Genomic DNA, 17,910 nt, shown 5'->3' on the forward strand with positions numbered 1-17,910 from the left:
CAATTGTAAAACCAGTAAGAAATATTTTTCAGAGATAGTAGGAACTGCCGAAGCTGGAGTTGGAGATAACACTGTGCGGAGCTGGAGAAACACCGCAGGTCAGGCAGCATCAGAGGAGCAGGAAAGGTGACATTTCAGCTCACGAACCTTCTTCAAAAAATCTTCTGAAGAAGGACCCCAATCCAAAACGTCAACTTTCCTGCTCCTCTGATGCTGCCTGACTTGCTATGTTCCTCCAGCTCCACACAGTGTTATCTCAGAAATACTTTTCAGCAAGTTCTTGTATCAAGCCTTATTCTGATCTTTTTATTTCATCGTAAATAAAGGAAATGAGAAAGAACTCCAGCATGTAGCATGTCTGGAAAAACTGAAGTAAAAGTTCTTAAGACCGCAATGTAACTTTATAATTTGTATTAAAAGCCAAGTCCATTTCACAGGTCACACCTCCATGGTCTTAATAGACTGAAGTTAATAATTATCAAGATGTTCATCATCTGTATCTTTAGCCATCATTATTGAGTCTTTTCATAAAGAAAGCATCCAATTCCATTTGCGAAAAAAATTTGGGAAATGATACAGCACTTTGAAGCACAAAGACGGCTCTATGGAGCAAATTTCCAGAGTACCGTTCCACTTTCACAAGTGAGTGCCAAGAGGATGCTTCCGTCTGTGAAACTGACAAATAGCCTTCACCTAAATTGGAATCTTAATGTTAACACAATTATAATTAAACAGCCTGATAACACATGAGTGTGGTGTACAAATATCAATGTATCATTTTAATAACATAAATCATGTACCTGTGCCTTGCTTACTCATTTTCAAATACTTCATAAGAATTGGAACAATCTGGAGAAGAAACAGATTATCAGAAAAACTGCATCTGAGGTAACAGTGACATGAAAACAGAGCTGCCAAAGGAAGAATTCGAAATATCATTTCGAAAGAAATAGTCCATCGGTTCAAGGACGCAGCGAGCTAACAGCATGTTAAATTCAGCCGTGAGCTGTTCACATTCATGAAAGATCCTAGTGATCCATAATGGATATTCGTGAACTATCAAGCTGGAGCTTAAAGGTGGTTCGGCTGTTTTGCTGGGGAGTGTGTGGGTAGTTACTGTCCCGGGTTGCTCACTATTAAAGAGCAGTTAGCCAGCTCACGCATTCGGCTTACTCATTTCCATTCACCTTGCGGATGAGAGTGAGGGTCCAGTAAACTTAACCCAACTTGAAACATTATCCGCCTCAAATGATATTTCTGGAGTTTTTTCTGTGCTCTATTACAAAACCACGTCTAAATTGGTTTCTAATACAATGATGAGCATAACTGCCGAGAGCCAAATACTATTGTTTTCTTTAACATCGACAACTCTTTATATCAATTTAAACCTTTAAACAGTTTCCCAATATTTTTAGTAACTTGAATCCTCACTGCCACTGGTATCTGCCGCACTAACCAGTTACTTTCAAGATCACGTTCAATAATATTTTACAATTCAACATAAATTGATGTCACAGCTTATATTCTAAAAAAAGACACGTACCAACACAGCGTTATTCTTATGGAGTGGCGGTTGCTGGTGTCTCTCGTACCTGCACACGACTCTGCTTTAAGGAACAGATCCAAGCTGCTGTTGTCAGGACCTGCTCCTGCTTATTTAAGGGCGTAGGCTGAGCGGGGTTTTCCAGCTAAAACTTCCACTGCGGTGATTTCCAAGTTTTCTTTCACCTGTCGTCGTAAAATATAAAAGATTTGTTGGGATATTTTCTAACTTCAGAAAAAAACACAGCTCGTGCACGAAATAATTACCTTGCTGTTTACTAGCTGGACGAACGTACAGTCAGGAATTGTTGATCATTAACAGAATATCAAGTGCAAAATAGAAGAAATAGGTAACCAGGTACTATTCTGCGCCTCAATAATGAAATTTACCTCTGGTGATTATTGTCCAGACCTATATACAAACTAAGGCCATCCAAGAGATGTTAGTTTCGAGTTAGCAATGGTGAAATCACAGGTTTGCTCAAAATTCAGTTAGTTGAATGATATCCTGAAAAAAAACATCTGAGGTGCTGCTACACTGCAAAGAATAAATCAAAACACTAAAAATCTGAAAAGCAGCAGTAACTCCTGGGAGCATCCAGTGGGTCAAGCAGCGTTGTTAAAATCACCTTAGAGAAGAAAGACAAGAGCTTACAGATCATTTGTTAACATTACCTCCAAATGTCACCGAACTAGCAGCAAATTTTCTTCTGTGAAAAACACTCAACAGATAAATTTGCCAAAGGAATGGCCACAACTGACACACAACCCACCTTCCTGGCCTCTTACCAGCCCCTTGTTTTATTTATTTAATTACATATAATATTTGGGTTTTCCTTGACTTTATTTGCATATATTGTTCCATGAATCCTTGGCTTTTGCAATTTCCTTTCTAATCGTACCCCTGCACTTTTTCCATAAGACTATAAAACATAGGAGTGGAAGTAAGGCCATTCGGCCCATTGAGTCCACTCCGCCATTTAATCATGGCTGATGGGCATTTCAATTCCACTTACCTGCCCTCTTCCCATAGCCCTTAATTCCTTTACTTGTGCCCCTCTGGGTCTCAGCGGATTTGAGTGCTTGGCATCTGATTTTTTTTTTGCCCTTGCCTAAATTGTAAGCCTTTTGAATCACAGGACTCTTTAAAAAAATAAGAATCGGGAGTAGGTGTAAGCAATTCAGCTTCCTGAATCTGCTCCACCGTTCAATATGATCATGATTGATAGCATCTTGGCCCCGATTCCACTTTCCTGCTCTCTCCCCCTAACCTTTCAACCCGTTATGACTTAAAATTCTGTCAATTTCCTTGTTAAATCTGCTCAATGTCCCTGAATCCATCGCACTCTAGATTTTGTGAATTCCACAGATTCAAGACCCATTGAGAGAAGTAATTTCTCCTCATGTAAGTTTAAAAGGAGGTGCAGCAAAGTTTAAACTGAAAATTGGATAGAAATGGATAATCCAGAAGGATTTGCAGCCTCCAAGCCTATGGTCTATATTTTTGGAGGTAATGTTAACAAACCTGCACCACGGTTGATATTTCTTATTTTGAATAAAAAAAAGATTGTGTTGTTACATTTTTGATTTGATTTGTTATTGTCACATGTACCTAGGAACAGTGAAACATTTTGTAGTAGAGGCAGATCGTACCATACAAAGTACATGAGGGTAACAGAACAGAGCAAAGAATACAATGTTACGACTGCAGAGAAGATGCGCAAACTTAAATTCACTGTTGAATTTAAGGTCCATTCAGAAGTCTAGTAACAATGGAGAAGAAGCTGTTCTTGAATCTGTTGGCACATGTATTTAAACTTTTGTACCTTCTGCCCAGTGGAAGAGTTTGAGAGAGATTATAACAAGGGTGTTAGGGGTCTTTAATTATATTGATGACAGAAATGTGGAGGTTGTTTAGGAAGCACTTGCTACAAGTACTGGATAGATTTGTCCCACTGAGGCAAGTGAGGGATAGTAAGGTGAAGGAACCTTGGATGACAAGGCATGTGGAACATCTAGTCAAGAGGAAGAAGGAAGCTTACTTAAATTTGAGGAAGCAAGGATCAGAGAGGGCTCCAGACGGTTACAAGGTAGCCAGGAATGAACTGAAGAATGGACTTCGGAGAGCTAGAAGGAGATAACAAAAAGCCTTGGTGGGTAGGATTAAGGAAAACCCCAAGGTGGTCTATACTTATGTGAGGAACAAGAGGATAGTCAGAGTGAGGGTAGGGCCAATAAGGGATAGTGGAGGGAACTTGTGCATGGAGTCAGATGAGGAAGGGGAAGTCCTAAATAAATACTTTGCTTCAGTATTCACCTGTCCCTGACGTTTGTGAGGACAGTGTGAAACAGGCTGATATTCTCAAATGGGTTGATGTTTGGAAGGAGGATGTGCTAGAATTTTGAAAAGCATGAGGATAGACGGGACTAACCCAAGGTTACTACGGGAAGTGAGGGAAGAGATTGCTGCACCTTTGATGATGATCTTTGCGAGCTCTCTGTCCACTGGAGTAGCACTACATGATTGGTATGTTATTCCCTTGTTCAAGAAAAGGCATAGGGATAATCCTCTGAATTACAGACCAGTCAGTCTTACTTCTGTGGTGGGCAAATTATTGGAGAGGTTTCCGAGAGATAGTATTTATGATTATTTGAAAAGCATAGTCTGATTAGAAATAGTCAGCATGGCTTTGTGAGGGGTAGGTCGTGCCTCACAAGCCTTACTGAATTCTTTGAGGATGTGACAAAAGGCATTGATGAAGGTAGCACAGTGGATGCAGTATATATGGATTTTAGCAAGGCATTTGATAAAGTTTCCCATGGTATGCTCATTCAGAAAGTAAGGAGGCATAGGATTCAGGGAAATTTGGCTGTCTGGATACAGAATTGGCTGTCCAATCGAAGACAGAGTGTGGTAGTAAATGGAAAGTATTCAGCCTGGAGCTTGGTGACCAGTGGTGTTCTGCAGGGATCTGTTCTAGGACCTCTGATCTTGGTGATCTTTGTAAGTGACTTGGATGAGGAGGTGGAAGAGTCAGTTAGTAAGTTTGCTGATGACACAAAGGTTGGTGGAGCTGTGGACAGTGTGGAGGGCTGTTGAAGGTTACAATGGGACATTGACAGGATGCAGAGTTGGGCGAAGAAGCGGCAGATGGAATTCAACCCAGAAAAATGTGAAGTGATTCATTTTCGAAGGGTTTGAATTTGAGTGCAGAATACAGGGTTAATGGCAGGATTCTTGGCAGTGTGGAGGAAAAGAGAGATCTTAGGGTCCACATCCATAGATCCCACAAAGTCGTTACCCAAATTGACAGGTTTGTTAAGAAGGCGTGTGGCATGTTGGCTTTCATTGGCAGGGGAATTGAGTTTAAGAGCCGTGAGGTTATGTTACAGCTCTTATAAAACCCTGGTTAGAGCACACTTGGAATATTCTGTTCAGTTCTGGTCACTTCATTATAGAAACGATGTAGAACCTTTAGAGAGGGTGCAGAGGGGATTTACCAGGATGCTGCCTGGACAGGAGGGCAAGTCCTTTGAGGAAAGGTTGAGGGAGGTTGGGCTTCTCTCATTGGAGCAAAGAAGGATGAGGGGTGACTTGATAAAGATGTACAAGATGATGAGAGGCATAGATAGAGTGGATAGCAAGAGACTTTTTCCCAGAGTGGAAATGATTATCATTAGGGGGCATAATTTTAGGGTAATTGGAGGAAGGTATAGGGGAGATGTCAGAGGTAGATTCTTTCCACAGAGAGTGGTGGGTGCTGTAGAGTCAGATACATTAGGGACATTTAAGCGACTCTTGGATAGGCAAATGGATGACAGTAAAATGAAAGGTATGCAGGTTAGTTGGACCTTAGAGTAGGATAATAGGTCAGTACAACATTGTGGGCTGAAAGGCCTGTACTGTGCTGTACTGTTCTGTGTTCTGTGTTCTATGTTCTAAATCTGTTACCACTTATCCTAAAACAGTGACCTCTCATTCTAGGTTGCACCACATGAGGAAACAGCCTCTTTATGTCTACTTTGTCAATTGCCTTTAGCATCTTATATATATCACTTTGATCTCCCCACATTCATCTGGAATTTTTTTTATTCATTTGTGGGATGTGGGCGTCACTGGCTGGGCCAGCGTTTCTTGCCCATCCCTAGTTGCCCTTGAAAAGATGGTGGTGAGCTGCCTTTTGAACTGCTGTAGTCTTCTTTTTGAGGGTTGACCCACAGTGCTATTAAGGAGGGAATTCCAGGTTTTTGATCCGGTGACAGTGAAGAAACGGCATTATATTTCCAAGTCAGGTTGGTGAGTGACTTGGAGAAGAACTTGGAGGTGATGGCATTCCCATACATCTGCTGCCATTGTCCTTCTAGATGGGAGTGGTTGTGGGTTTGGAAGATGCTGTCTGAGGATCTTTGGTGAATTTCTGCAGAGCATCTTGCAGATAGTACACACTGCTGCTTCTGAGTGTCAGTGGTGGAGGGAATGAATGCTTGGAGATGTAGTGCCAATCAAGTGGGCAGCTTTGCCCTGGATGGTGTCAAGCTTCTTGAGTGTTGTTGGGGTTATACCCAACCAGGCCAGTGGGGAGTATTCCATCACACTCCTAACTTGTGCCTTGTAGATGGTGGACAGGCTTTGAGGAGTCAGGGGGTGAGTTACTCGCCACAGTATTCCCAACTTCTGGCCTGCTCTTGTAGCCCTCTATTAATGTGGTGAGTCCAGATGAGTTTCTGGTCAATAGTAACCCCCAGGATGTTGACAGTGGGGATTCAAGTGATAGTACCATAATTGAATGTCAAGGGGCAGTGGTTAGACTATCTCTTCTTGGTGATAGCCATAGACTGGCATTACTGTGGCGCAAACATCACTTGCCACATGTCAGCCCAAGCCTGCATATTGTTCAGGTCTTGTTGCATGTGAACATGGACCGCTTCAGTACCTGAGGAGTCATGAATGGTGCTGAGCATTGTGCAATCATTGGCGAACATCCCCACTTCTGACCTTATGATGGAGGGAAGGTCATTGATGCAGCAGCTGAAGATAGTTGGGCCTGGGACACTACCCTGAGGAACTCCTGCAGAGATGCCCTGGAGCTGGGATGATTGACGTCCCACAGCCACGACCATGTTCCTATGTATCAAGTATGACTTGAACCACTGGAACGTTTGCCCCCTGATATCCATTGATTCCAGATTTGCCAAGGCTCCTTGATGCCAAACTTGGTTGAATGCAGCCTTGATATCATGGGCTGTCTCTCTCACCTCACCTATGGAATTTGGCTCTTTTCTTCGTGTTTGAACCAAGGCTGTAATGAGGTCAAGAGCTGAGTGGCCCTGGCAGAATCCAAACTGGGCATCACTGAGCAGGTTATATCTGAGCAGGTGCTGCTTGATAGCATTGTTACTGACACCTTCCAAAACTTTACTAATGATTGAGAGGAGACTGATGGGGTGGTAACTGGTTGGATTGGATTTGTACTGCTTTTTGTGTACAGGAAATACTTGGGCAATTTTCCACATTGTCGGGTACATACCAGTGTTGTAACTGTACTGGAACAGCTTGGCTTGGGGAATGGCAAGTTCTGGAGCACAAGCCTTCAGTACTATTGCCAGAATGTTGTCAGGGCTGGTAGCCTTTGCAGTTTCCAGTGTCTCCAGCTGTTTCTTGATGTCACGTGGAGTGAATTGGATTGGCTGAAGACTGGTATCTGTAATGCTGGGGACCACTGGAGGAGGTCGAGATGGATCATCCACTTGGCACTTCTGACTGAAGATTGCTGATAAAGCTTCAGCCTCATCTTTTGCACTGGTGTGCTGGACTCTTCCACCATTGAGGATAGGGATATATGTGGAGCCTTCTCCTCCAGGGTATAGGCCTAAACTGCTCGATCTCTCTTTGTAAGATAAATCCTCACCTCTGGAATCAATACAGTGAAACTCCTCTGAATTGCATTCAATGTGACTAGCGTACATCCTTCCTAAGTAACAGGACCACAACTATACATAATACTCCAGGGAATGCCTTGGACAGTTGCATCAATGCTTCCCTATGTTTATACTCTATTCCTTTCGCAATAAATGCCTAAATTTAACTTATCTTCCTTATTACCTGCTGTACCTGCATATTAGTTCTCTGCGATTCAAAAACAAGGACATCCAGATCCCTTTGCACCAAAGCACCCCAAAGTTTCTCTCCATTTAGATAATAAGTTGCCTTCCTACTCTTCTGATCAGAATGGATAACCTTACATTTATTCACATTAAACTCCATCTGGCAAATTTCAGTCCCCTCACCTAATCTATCCATATCCATTTGGAAATTTCTTATTTCTTTATTGAAACTTACTTTCACACCTAATTTGTTGTCAATGCAAATTTGGCTAAAGTACTTTCTATCCCCGCATCCAAGTCATTGATATAGGTTGTAGATGGTTGTGGCCTGAAGATTGAATGTTATTGTGCCCCACGGGTTACATCTTGCCAAACAGAAAAGATTCATTGAGGATCATAGTATCCTTACGGTGTGGAAGAAGGCCATTTGACCCTTCAAGTCCTTACCAACTCTCTGAAGAGCATCCCACCATGCCCACACCCTACCCTGTAACTGTACATTTCCCATGGCAAATCCACCTAGCCTGCATGTTCCTGGACACTATGGGTGATTTAGCGTAGCCAATCTATCTTACCTGAACATCTGTGGATTGTATGAAGAAACTGGAGCACCTCAAGGAAACCCACATAGACGCGGGGAAAACGTGCTAACTCCACACAGACAGTCACATGAGGCTGGAATTGAACCCATGTCCCTGGTGCTGGGAGGTAGCACTGCTAACCACTGAGCCACTGTTGTGACTCTCTGCTTTCTCTTGGTTAGCAAGCTATCTCAATTCAAATGAATAAATTATCGCTAACCCCATGTGATCTTATTCTTGTCTATTGACTTTTTGTGCAGCATGTTATCAAATTCCTCTGGAAGTTCAGATATATTACGTCTGCATGATCCCCATTGCCCATCTTACTTGTTATATCTTCAAAAATCTCAAGCAAATCAGTCAAGCATGATTTACCTGTCATAAAACCGTGCAGACTCTGATGGGTCGCATTTTGACTTTGCAATGGTCTTATTAGTACTTTCTAAATAATGGATTCTAAGTATTTCTTTGTGGAAAAATACTTGCCCTGCTCTTTCAATCTGCTTGCTAAGTGCTTCCTGCTTCTCTGATGCTGATTTATCGCCATGGAGCTGTTTCCAATCCACTTCTGTATGATTACATCTCAAACTAGTAAAACTGGCTTTTTCAAATGTTCAACACATTTTCTTTATTCTATCTTTATTCTTTTCTATCACAACATTAGATTCAATAGAAGTATAACCACTCCTACAACATGCTCTCCAACTGCTACTGCCTTCACCTCCCCAGATAAATTGTTAAAATTAAATTCAGAAGTTCCTTTGTTGTTTGTTGTTTGTTGTTGAGCTTAATAGATACTGGCTACAAAGTCCTTTTAAATACATTTTGATATGTTGCCCTTACCTTTTGGACTAATTTATGCCAGCTAATCCATCCTAGGGTCATTTAAGTTCCCTACCATTCCTAACATTTGTTTCTGCATCCTTTAACAACTTGCCAAAATAATTGCTCATTTATATCAGCCTACATGTTTGGTGTATAATCTAAGCCCTGCTTTGTTCCTAGTTCAACCCATTTGGCTTCATCTAATCCTGTCAACCTAGCATATCATCATGTGACAGTTCTTCAACCCTATTGCCTCTCATCCTCCTCTCCATCCCATCTGAAAACCCTTCCATTAAAAATGATGCACTTTCGTTCCTTCCCTTCCTTAAGTTTCAGTAATACCTGTGCTGTTGTCTAGCCAGTCAAGTATGTAATATCAGTACTAATATGGCTTACCCTGCTCTTCTTTCTTCCAAACTTAGGGTCCAAGCTTATTTCTTAGTTTCTTATTTCTTCCATTCTTCGAGACCATTGTACATGTTGTTAATTTTTAAGTAGATACCCAATTCTCTTTTGAATTCAAATTCTACCATCTGCCTTGGTGGGATTTGAATCCAGGTGTCCAGAGCAATACCTGGGTCTCTGGATTAACAATCAAGTCCTGTGACCTCTGGGTCCACTGTTGTTTTTTGTTTATAAAAACGATTTCGGTGAAAACGTATGAGGCATGGTCAGTAGGTTTGCAGATGGCACCAAAATTGATGGTATAGTCGATGGTGAAGAAGGTTTTCTTAAATTAAAAAGTAATCTTGATCAATTGGGCCAGTGGGCTGAACAGTGACAGATGAAATTTAATTTGGATAAATGCGAAATGTTGCATTTTAGTAAAACGAACAAGGGCAGGACTTATACAGTTACTGGTAAAGCCTAGTGTGTTGTTGTTAAATAGAGATGTCTAGGGTTTCAGGTACATAGATCTGTGAAAGTCACAGCTAGACGGGATGGCATGCTTGCCTTCATTGCACAGACCATAGAGTATAGGAGTTGGGATGTTGTGTTGAGGTTGTAAAATACTTTGTTGGGGCCACTTTTGGCATACTGTGTGCAGTTCTGGTTGCCCCGCAAAGGATGTTATTAAATTGCAGAGTGTTCAGAAAAGATTTACCAGGTTGTTGCCAGGAATGGAGGGTTTAGTTATGAGGAAAGGCTGGATAAACTGGAATGTTTTCCACTGGAGCATGTGAGGTTGAGGGGTGACCTTATATGTGTTTATAAAATCATGAGGGGCATAGATAAGGTGAATAGCAAAGGTCTTTTCCTTGTGGTGGTAAAGTTCAAAACTAGAGGGCATATTTTAAGGTGGAAGGGGGAAGATTCAAAAAGGACCTGAGGGACAACTTTTAACACAAAGGGTCGTCCGTTAGCGGAATGAGCTGCCAAAGGAAGTGGTGGATGCAGGTACAGTTACAATATTTAAAAGACATTTGAACAGGCACATGAAAAGGAAAGATTTAGAGGGATATGGACCAATTGCAGGCAATTGGGACTGGTTTAGTTTGGGAAACCTGGTTGCCATAGGTACGTTGGACAGAAGGGCCTGTTTTTGTGCTATATGACTCTATGACAATAATGCCACTAAATGTCTCCTCCCCAGTTTTTTAGGCGATATATTCCAGATCATAACAAAATGTGAAACACAAATAATAACAATAATTTATTGAAAGGTTTAATGGTTTGATTTGTTTTACAACAGGGTTTTGAATTGTGAAAGAAGCGAATAAAGTCACCATAGTCCCAGAGGATGTCCTCACGGTGACTTAAACCTGAAGGTCACTGTACCTCAGGTAAGGGGTGAGGTTGAGAATGTAAGACCTTCATGGTAACCTCAGTCAGTACGGGAACTGAACCTGCACTTCTTGTATCCCTCTACATCACAAACCAGCCATTCAGCCTGTTAACCCCCTACATAGGACCATAAGAACATAAGAACCAGGAGCAGAATTAGGCAATTCAGCTCCTTGAACATACTCCACCACTTACTATGATCATTGCTGATCTCAATTCAGCCTTGACTGCACATTTCTGCCTGCTCCCCATAACCCTTTGGCCCAATACTAATTCATAATGTGTCTATGCCCTCAAATTTATTCAGTGTTCTGGCATCAACTGCACTCTGGAGGAGTGAATTTCACAGCTGCACAACCCTTTGAGGGAAGTAATTCTTCCTAATCTCTGTTTTAAATCTGCTGCCCTGTTGCCTAAAACCATGACCTGTCACTGAAGAAAATCCCTGATATTCACTTTACAAGCAACAGGAAACAATTTATTTATTTAATCCTAACAATGAACAAATCAAACAATTCCCCTTTAACTACTAACTATTGCCTAACTGAACAAGGATCTAATGGTATGTTTTTCTAATAAACACAGGTCCTAATTATATAAACCCAAGTAGTAAGAAAACTAAATTAAAACTTAGACTTTCAGATGGTGTGCCATCTGGAATGTTCTGCCTTCTCTGCTGTCTCCCCAGTTATAAATGCCTTTCTTCTGCTGATCTTTCTGTCAGGAATGTTTTCTCTGTGAATTCTTCAGTGAGGACTTTTAGCTACAAGTGCTGTGGTACCTTTATGAATAGATGGTGCTTTCTCGGAGAGCTTAGAAATTTCTGTCAAAGCCAGATATTTACTCTTCACGTGACAGTTCGTTCTCACACTGATTTTTAAAAGCCCTCTTCTTGTATACCCCCAATGACTTGTCAATTTTATTATAATAGGATTAGTCTGAGGTTGTCAAAACAGTCAGATTTAAATTTAATTGGTTTTCAATCTCTAAGTTCTTGCTTTAAATTAATTGGCTGATCTTCAAGCTAGTTGCCAAAATATCAAAACAAGCCTAAGGTTTCCAATCAAACAGCCAGGTGATACATGTTTCAATTTCAGAACTGTCTGTACCCTTTCAGCTGCTTACAGACTCATTTTTGTTTAAATCTCCGAGCTTAGAAAAACACATCACCACTTAAAGGAACCATGCACTTATCCCCCCTATCATTTTTACAAACGATTTCTAGCTTACTGCCTTCCAATTCATGAGTACTCTACACAATGTCGTAACACTCTCTATGTCTACTTTGTCAATCCACTTATGAACATCGATTAGATTACCTCTAATCCTTCTGAACTCTAGCAAATATTGATTTAAGCTGCTCAATCTCTCTTAAAAATACATAGCAAGCAGAAACGGTAACTGACATTCAAATGATTAACTGGAACATCAAAATACAGACAGGGTTTGTTTACAGTACGACAAATCCACTGAGGAATGTTGAGAAACAAGAATGACAGCTATTCCAGTTAGTGTGATTTGGTTGATTAGTTAAAGTACAAGAATCTGATGTGTACATAAGTAGTTGGCTTTTAAGATTCTGTAACTTCAAAAGCTACAACTTCTTTTCCTAATTTTGTTGAAAGGCATTTGGGCGAGTTTTACAAAAATGGCTTTTAATGTGAGTTTTGGGGCGTTCATGAGTGTTTCTCTCAGTAAGCTCTAGTGTATTATCTCACACAGTTCTCCATTGTTCAGCTCAGTCTGTAAGCACAATGCTACAATGGAGCATATTTGTGTCAATGTGCCTTCTTCAACAATGGAAGTATTCACTGCTGCCAGGTCCTTTGTGGATTCATGCCACTGGCACCATATTTAGTGTCCAGCTGTGCACCTGGTCAATTGATGCCAGCAAGAAATAGCCTTCCGCAGTTCATTGTGTGGAAACTAAATGAAAAAGAAAAGCTTCTGATGAAACATAGGTAGCACAGGGGACAGTTGTAATTGAATCTCACATTAGTAAATGTATTGGCATTTCACATAGCCAACTGCCTGATTGACTACTTTTGTGATTTTGACAAGTTCAGTGAGGGGGCAAGTGCATGGCAGATGAATTATAATGTGGATAACTATGTTGTAATACACTTTGGTAGCTGAAACAGGAAGGCAGATTATTATTTGAACAGTGATAGACTGGGAAAGCGGGATGCAATGACACCTGGAAGTCCTTGTACACCAGCCACTGAAAGTAGATGTGCAGGTTCAGCAGGCAGTGAAGAAGGCAAATCGTATGTTGGTCTTCATAGTGAGAGGATGTGAGTACAGGAGCAGGGATGTCTTGCTGCAATTGTACAGGAGCTTGGTGAGACCGCACCTGGTGTATTGTGTGCACTTTTGGTCTCCTTATCTGAAGAAGGATATTCTGATAATGGAGGGAGTGCAACAAAGGTTTACCAGACTGTTTCTTGGAATGGCAGAACTGATAATTTGAAGAGAGATTGGATCGGTTTGGACTATATTTACTGGAGTTTCAAAGAACGATGAAGGATTTCATAGAAACCTGTAAAATTCTAACAGGATGAAACATGGTAAACACAGAAAGGATGTTGCCAATGACCAGAGAGTCCAATCCCAGGCTTCACAGTGTAAGGATATGGGGTAGATCATTTAGGACTGAAATGAGGGGATATTTCTTCACCCAGAGAGTTCTGAGCCTGAGGAATTCTCTGTCACTGAAGGTAACTGAGGCCAAAATATTTGAATGCTTTCAATAAGGACAAAGATATTGCTCTTTGGGCGAAAGGGATTAAAGCGTGCAGGGCAAAATTGGAAACAGGGTGCTGACTAGGGTGTTCAACCACGATCACATTGAATGATGGAGCAGGCTCCAAGAGCTGACTGGCCTACTCCTGCTCCTATTTTCTGTATTTATGAGGTAACTACAGATGGAAGGACGCAGTTATGAAGAGAACCTTTCCTTAGCACCAGAACACGTTAGAACACTCTCTACGGGAGTGCTTCTCTTTCCTTGAAGCCCAGCATAGTGTAACATCTTGACATTATTGAATGTAATAACATCACACATTGGAAAATCTTTAAAAAGTTATTACTGTTAAACATTTATTTTACACAGATAAAGAAAGAAATGACAAACAAAAAAGCTGCATTTGCTTCAGGGACCAACCAGGGATCACTTGCCTTTTGACCAACAACAAATTTGCAGCCAATGAAACTTGACTTCATTGAGTTCACATTTGTCGGAAGCAAATGTTAATGAAGTCCTGCCTGGCTTGTTGACCCGATGCTGTTATGCACTAACATGGTGAAGGTAATGTTCCTCTTACTCAATGTCCTGCCACTCACCCAGCTGCTCAGTAGCCATGAGCCCCTGCCTTTGCCGGCCTGCACAGCATAACATGCTGTGATTATGCAGCACACTGTATCTGGCATTAACTGCAAGGCTTCCAAAAGCTGATCATAGCATTAGAAACTCATCTTGAGGCAGCCTATCATCTGCTCAATGATAGAAGAATGGGAAGCATTGTATGTACACTCAGCCTTGGTTAGCTGGTTGTGTAATGGAACCATCAGCCAACGCTGTCTCCCAGTAGACATTCCTGTAAAGTGTCCCGCCTTTGAAATGCTACAGGAACCTAAGAGTCCTCAAGGATGTAGGGGTCATGGTAGCTTCCTGTGTACCTGGCTCAGACATCTAGGGTGGGATATTGATGATCACAAATGGCCCATGTATTGATGGAATGGAACTGTTTCTATTGATGAAGACAGTAGTGCAATGATTTGGTGCTGCAATGTGACATGTACAGTTCATACCATCTTGTACCTAGGAGGTTGCTAGCTATGGTGACAGCCTACTGCCTGGGGGACCTGGATGATATAGTGTGATTGTGTACAAATTGCATCAATAACAGCCTTATTATATTTATTGGTTGAGGATTGAGACCTCACACAATTTTCCAGTGGATCCTTGGAAGCAGGTAGTCATGTAAATTTGTAAAATAGCTGTCACCTTGACAACCACTGGGATAAGATGGCCAACTGCCCTTTCAGACAAGAGGTCCTGCTCCAGCAGATGGCCCAATTCTGTGGCAGTGTCCCAGGACATCCATAATCTGTGATGACAATGCATTCACTCACCAGTAGGAAATGTCAGAGCATATGTTGGACTCTGGGCCCCCTGTACCTCCTCTACATCCTGAGAGAATCTTCAGCTGTGACATCATCACTTGAAGGCTGCTCAGCAGCTTTTGGAGATTGCTACTGGCCCTGAGTTTGCTGAGACATTTCTTCATGCTCAATTCCTCTGCTGGGCGCTATGGTGGAGGTGGGTACAATTACAACATTTAAAAAGCATCAGGATGGGTACATGAATAGGAAGGGTTTAAAGAGATATGGGCCAAATGCTGGCAATGGAATTAGATCAGTTTAGGATAGCTGGTCAACATGTATGAGTTGTACTGAAGGACCTGTTTCCATGCTGTTTTATTCTATGACTATGACCTTCATTATACAGGACACTGTATATGGACCTTTGACTTGGTGGATTTTATTCTAACTTATGCAGCACAAACCATATCACCAAATGCTTTAGGAGATTGTAAGTCTGGTAGGATTATTGAAAACCTGTCCTTCCATTCCCACCCCTCACAATATCTAAGAAAGACTACATTGTACATAAGTTCATATTGTCAAACTCTTATGCTTGATTGTGAGAGGAATTCAGTGTCATGCCTTCTAAAGTCGATCAGTACTTGGATTGTCTTTGTGAATTGTGGTCTGCAGGTGACACTTTTAAAGTTGTCTGTGATTACTTCAGCTTCACAGAGATACTAAGCATATTGCCTCTCACTAACAAGATTCCTGTCTCACTTTTAAAACCTTAGCTTCAAAATTGGACTTATGTCAAGAATCACAGTTTTACATTCTCACCATATTTTCCCAACAGATTTGTCATTGCCCATGTTGCTCCAGGGCTGAGAAGATTCTGCTCATTCTGTCTAAATTTTGCAGTGCATCTAATAGTGGTTGTCAATAGTGAGGCCCGTTGGTTTGCCTGTCAGCTTCAAATTCCACTCATGGCTGAAAGCAGCTCAATAAAGAAAACGGGGCATCTGAGATTTGAGTGAATGGGGCAAACAGCCCATTATCAGTGACACTGAACAATTGAGGAATAAACAGTATTAAGATAGAGAAGAAAGTGAAAGAGAATGTTTGAAAGAGAGGGAATGACAAATTAGATTAAAGGACAAAAAAGAAGAAACAGAAAGTAGTAGTAAAAACAAAGGTTGGCATTTTTAAAATCACCTCAATAAATTTCAAAACCCAATGAGCCAACGCATCTGTAACTCCTATTTAGTGGCAGAAAGTTTATTGGCAGTACTCACCAATTATCATATTAACAAGGCACTCTCACATTCTTTATCTGCGAGGGGATTTCATTAATGCAAATACATTTCCTTCAAGACGATTCAAGCCTTTTCAATAGTGATACAAACCGTGCAATTCTGGTTACCTGAGATTTAGACAGCAGTTGTGCAACTCACAGAACAATTCTTGCATTTACCCATACACCTTTTCTTTGTCTAAAGCTCCTGTAACATTTATCCATATATAACAGGCACACAAAAACCTCAGTGTTATTCTCAGAGCAAAGCCAGTCCAAAGTTGTTCCTTATTGTTCTGAAAGCACTGCTGTAATCTGTGGGAGTGAACTCATGTATCTAGTGATACCAAGGTGATGAATGCTAGAGTAATGTAAGCTATCTACTTTCAGGGTGTTTTTAACAAAATGTACTGATCAATGAATTTTTCAGAAGAGATGACCAACGTTTTTTTTTGCAAAACCTGAGGGAAGAAATATAGTTGAGATACAAGTTAATGCTCCAATTAAACATTTACAAGTAATATAAATAATTTTGACTATAAGCCAATGAACATGAAATGTACTAGTAGAAGTGTCAGACAAAAATTGAAGTTAGGATTAATATTTTCACTAACTTGAACTAAATACGATAGATTTTTAGATAAAGTAGTTAATGCTGTGAAAGTTAAAATGCTTCAGTAAAAGCTGATTCAAATGTTGTTAGGAATAGGGATGAAGAATCTAAGGTTGAATATGAATTTTGTTGATGAGTTTGGAATAAAGTTGCAATAGATTAGGATGTTAGGAGTTTTGGCATTTAATGGCCTAGGAACCCATATTGTTCTGGGTAAATCATCAAAACTTACCCTTAATTTGGCTACTTATTAAGAAATCTCGCAGACAATCAAGTACTGAAACAATGATTTATACATTATTGCACGTACAACCAAAATAAGAGGTAACACAGTGGAGCTGGAGGAACACAGTAGGCCAGGCAGCATCAGAGGAGCAGGAAAATTGACGCTTCGGGTCGGGATCCTTCTTCATAAATGGGAAGGGGGATGGGAGCTGGGAAATAAATAGACAGAGGAGGGTTGGGCCTGGGGAAGGTAGGTGCGATGGCGATAGTGAATGCAGATGGGTAGTGGTGGGGATTGTTCGGTGAAGTGAGAGGGACAGATAGGTGGGGAAGAAGATGGACAGGTTGTGGTAGGTCAAGGTGGCAGGGATGAGAGGGAGGGTTGGTCATTGGTGAGCAGAGGTAGGGGATTTTGAAACTGGTAAAATCCATGTTTAGGCCATTGGGCTGTAGGTTCCCAAGGTAGAATATGAGGTGTTGCTCCCCCAGCTTGTGGATGTCTCCCCATTTTTGAAGAAGGGTCCAGACCTGAAAGGTCAACTTTCCTGCTCCTCTGATGCTGCCTGGCCTGCTGTGTTCCTCCAGCTCCACACTGTGTTATCTCTGACTCCAACATCTGCAGTTCTTAGAATCTCTACACGCAAAATAGGATCCCTCTAATGAGCAAGTAAAGCCTCACAACTCAACTTGGCTATTTCCAGATTAATGGTGGAATTTAACTACAATTCCAACCAACAGTGTCTGTCTGTGGATGTGTCCAGAGTTTAATCCTTGTACCGTGTTGTTCTCCAGAATTCTGCTAAGGGAGAGTTCTAGAGTTACTTTCTTACACAGATTTTCATCCTGCAGTTCCA

At 41.2% G+C, this 17,910-nt stretch overlaps 1 protein-coding gene across 4 annotated transcripts in view; it reads right to left on the reverse strand.

The window, feature by feature from the left end:
* The window catches only part of LOC125461964 (pleckstrin homology domain-containing family S member 1-like), a 71,582-nt gene that overhangs the window by 26,221 nt on the left and 27,451 nt on the right, over positions 1–17,910 (reverse strand). The window contains exons 1-3 of one of the 4 annotated variants that reach the window (XM_059653041.1): positions 8,223–8,237; positions 1,544–1,728; positions 801–849 (exon numbers count right to left, since the gene is read on the reverse strand). In XM_059653041.1, the coding sequence (XP_059509024.1) occupies positions 801–834 (34 nt within the window). In that variant the 5' untranslated portion in view covers positions 835–849; positions 1,544–1,728; positions 8,223–8,237. Of the gene's footprint in view, positions 1–800; positions 850–1,543; positions 1,729–1,809; positions 1,871–2,217; positions 2,233–8,222; positions 8,238–17,910 lie in introns of those variants that run through there. The other 3 variants (XM_059653042.1, XM_048551388.2, XM_059653040.1) reach the window with 3 other exon arrangements.

Source organism: Stegostoma tigrinum, chromosome 20 (genome assembly GCF_030684315.1).
Source record: "Stegostoma tigrinum isolate sSteTig4 chromosome 20, sSteTig4.hap1, whole genome shotgun sequence".
Taxonomy (NCBI): Eukaryota; Metazoa; Chordata; class Chondrichthyes; order Orectolobiformes; family Stegostomatidae; genus Stegostoma; species Stegostoma tigrinum.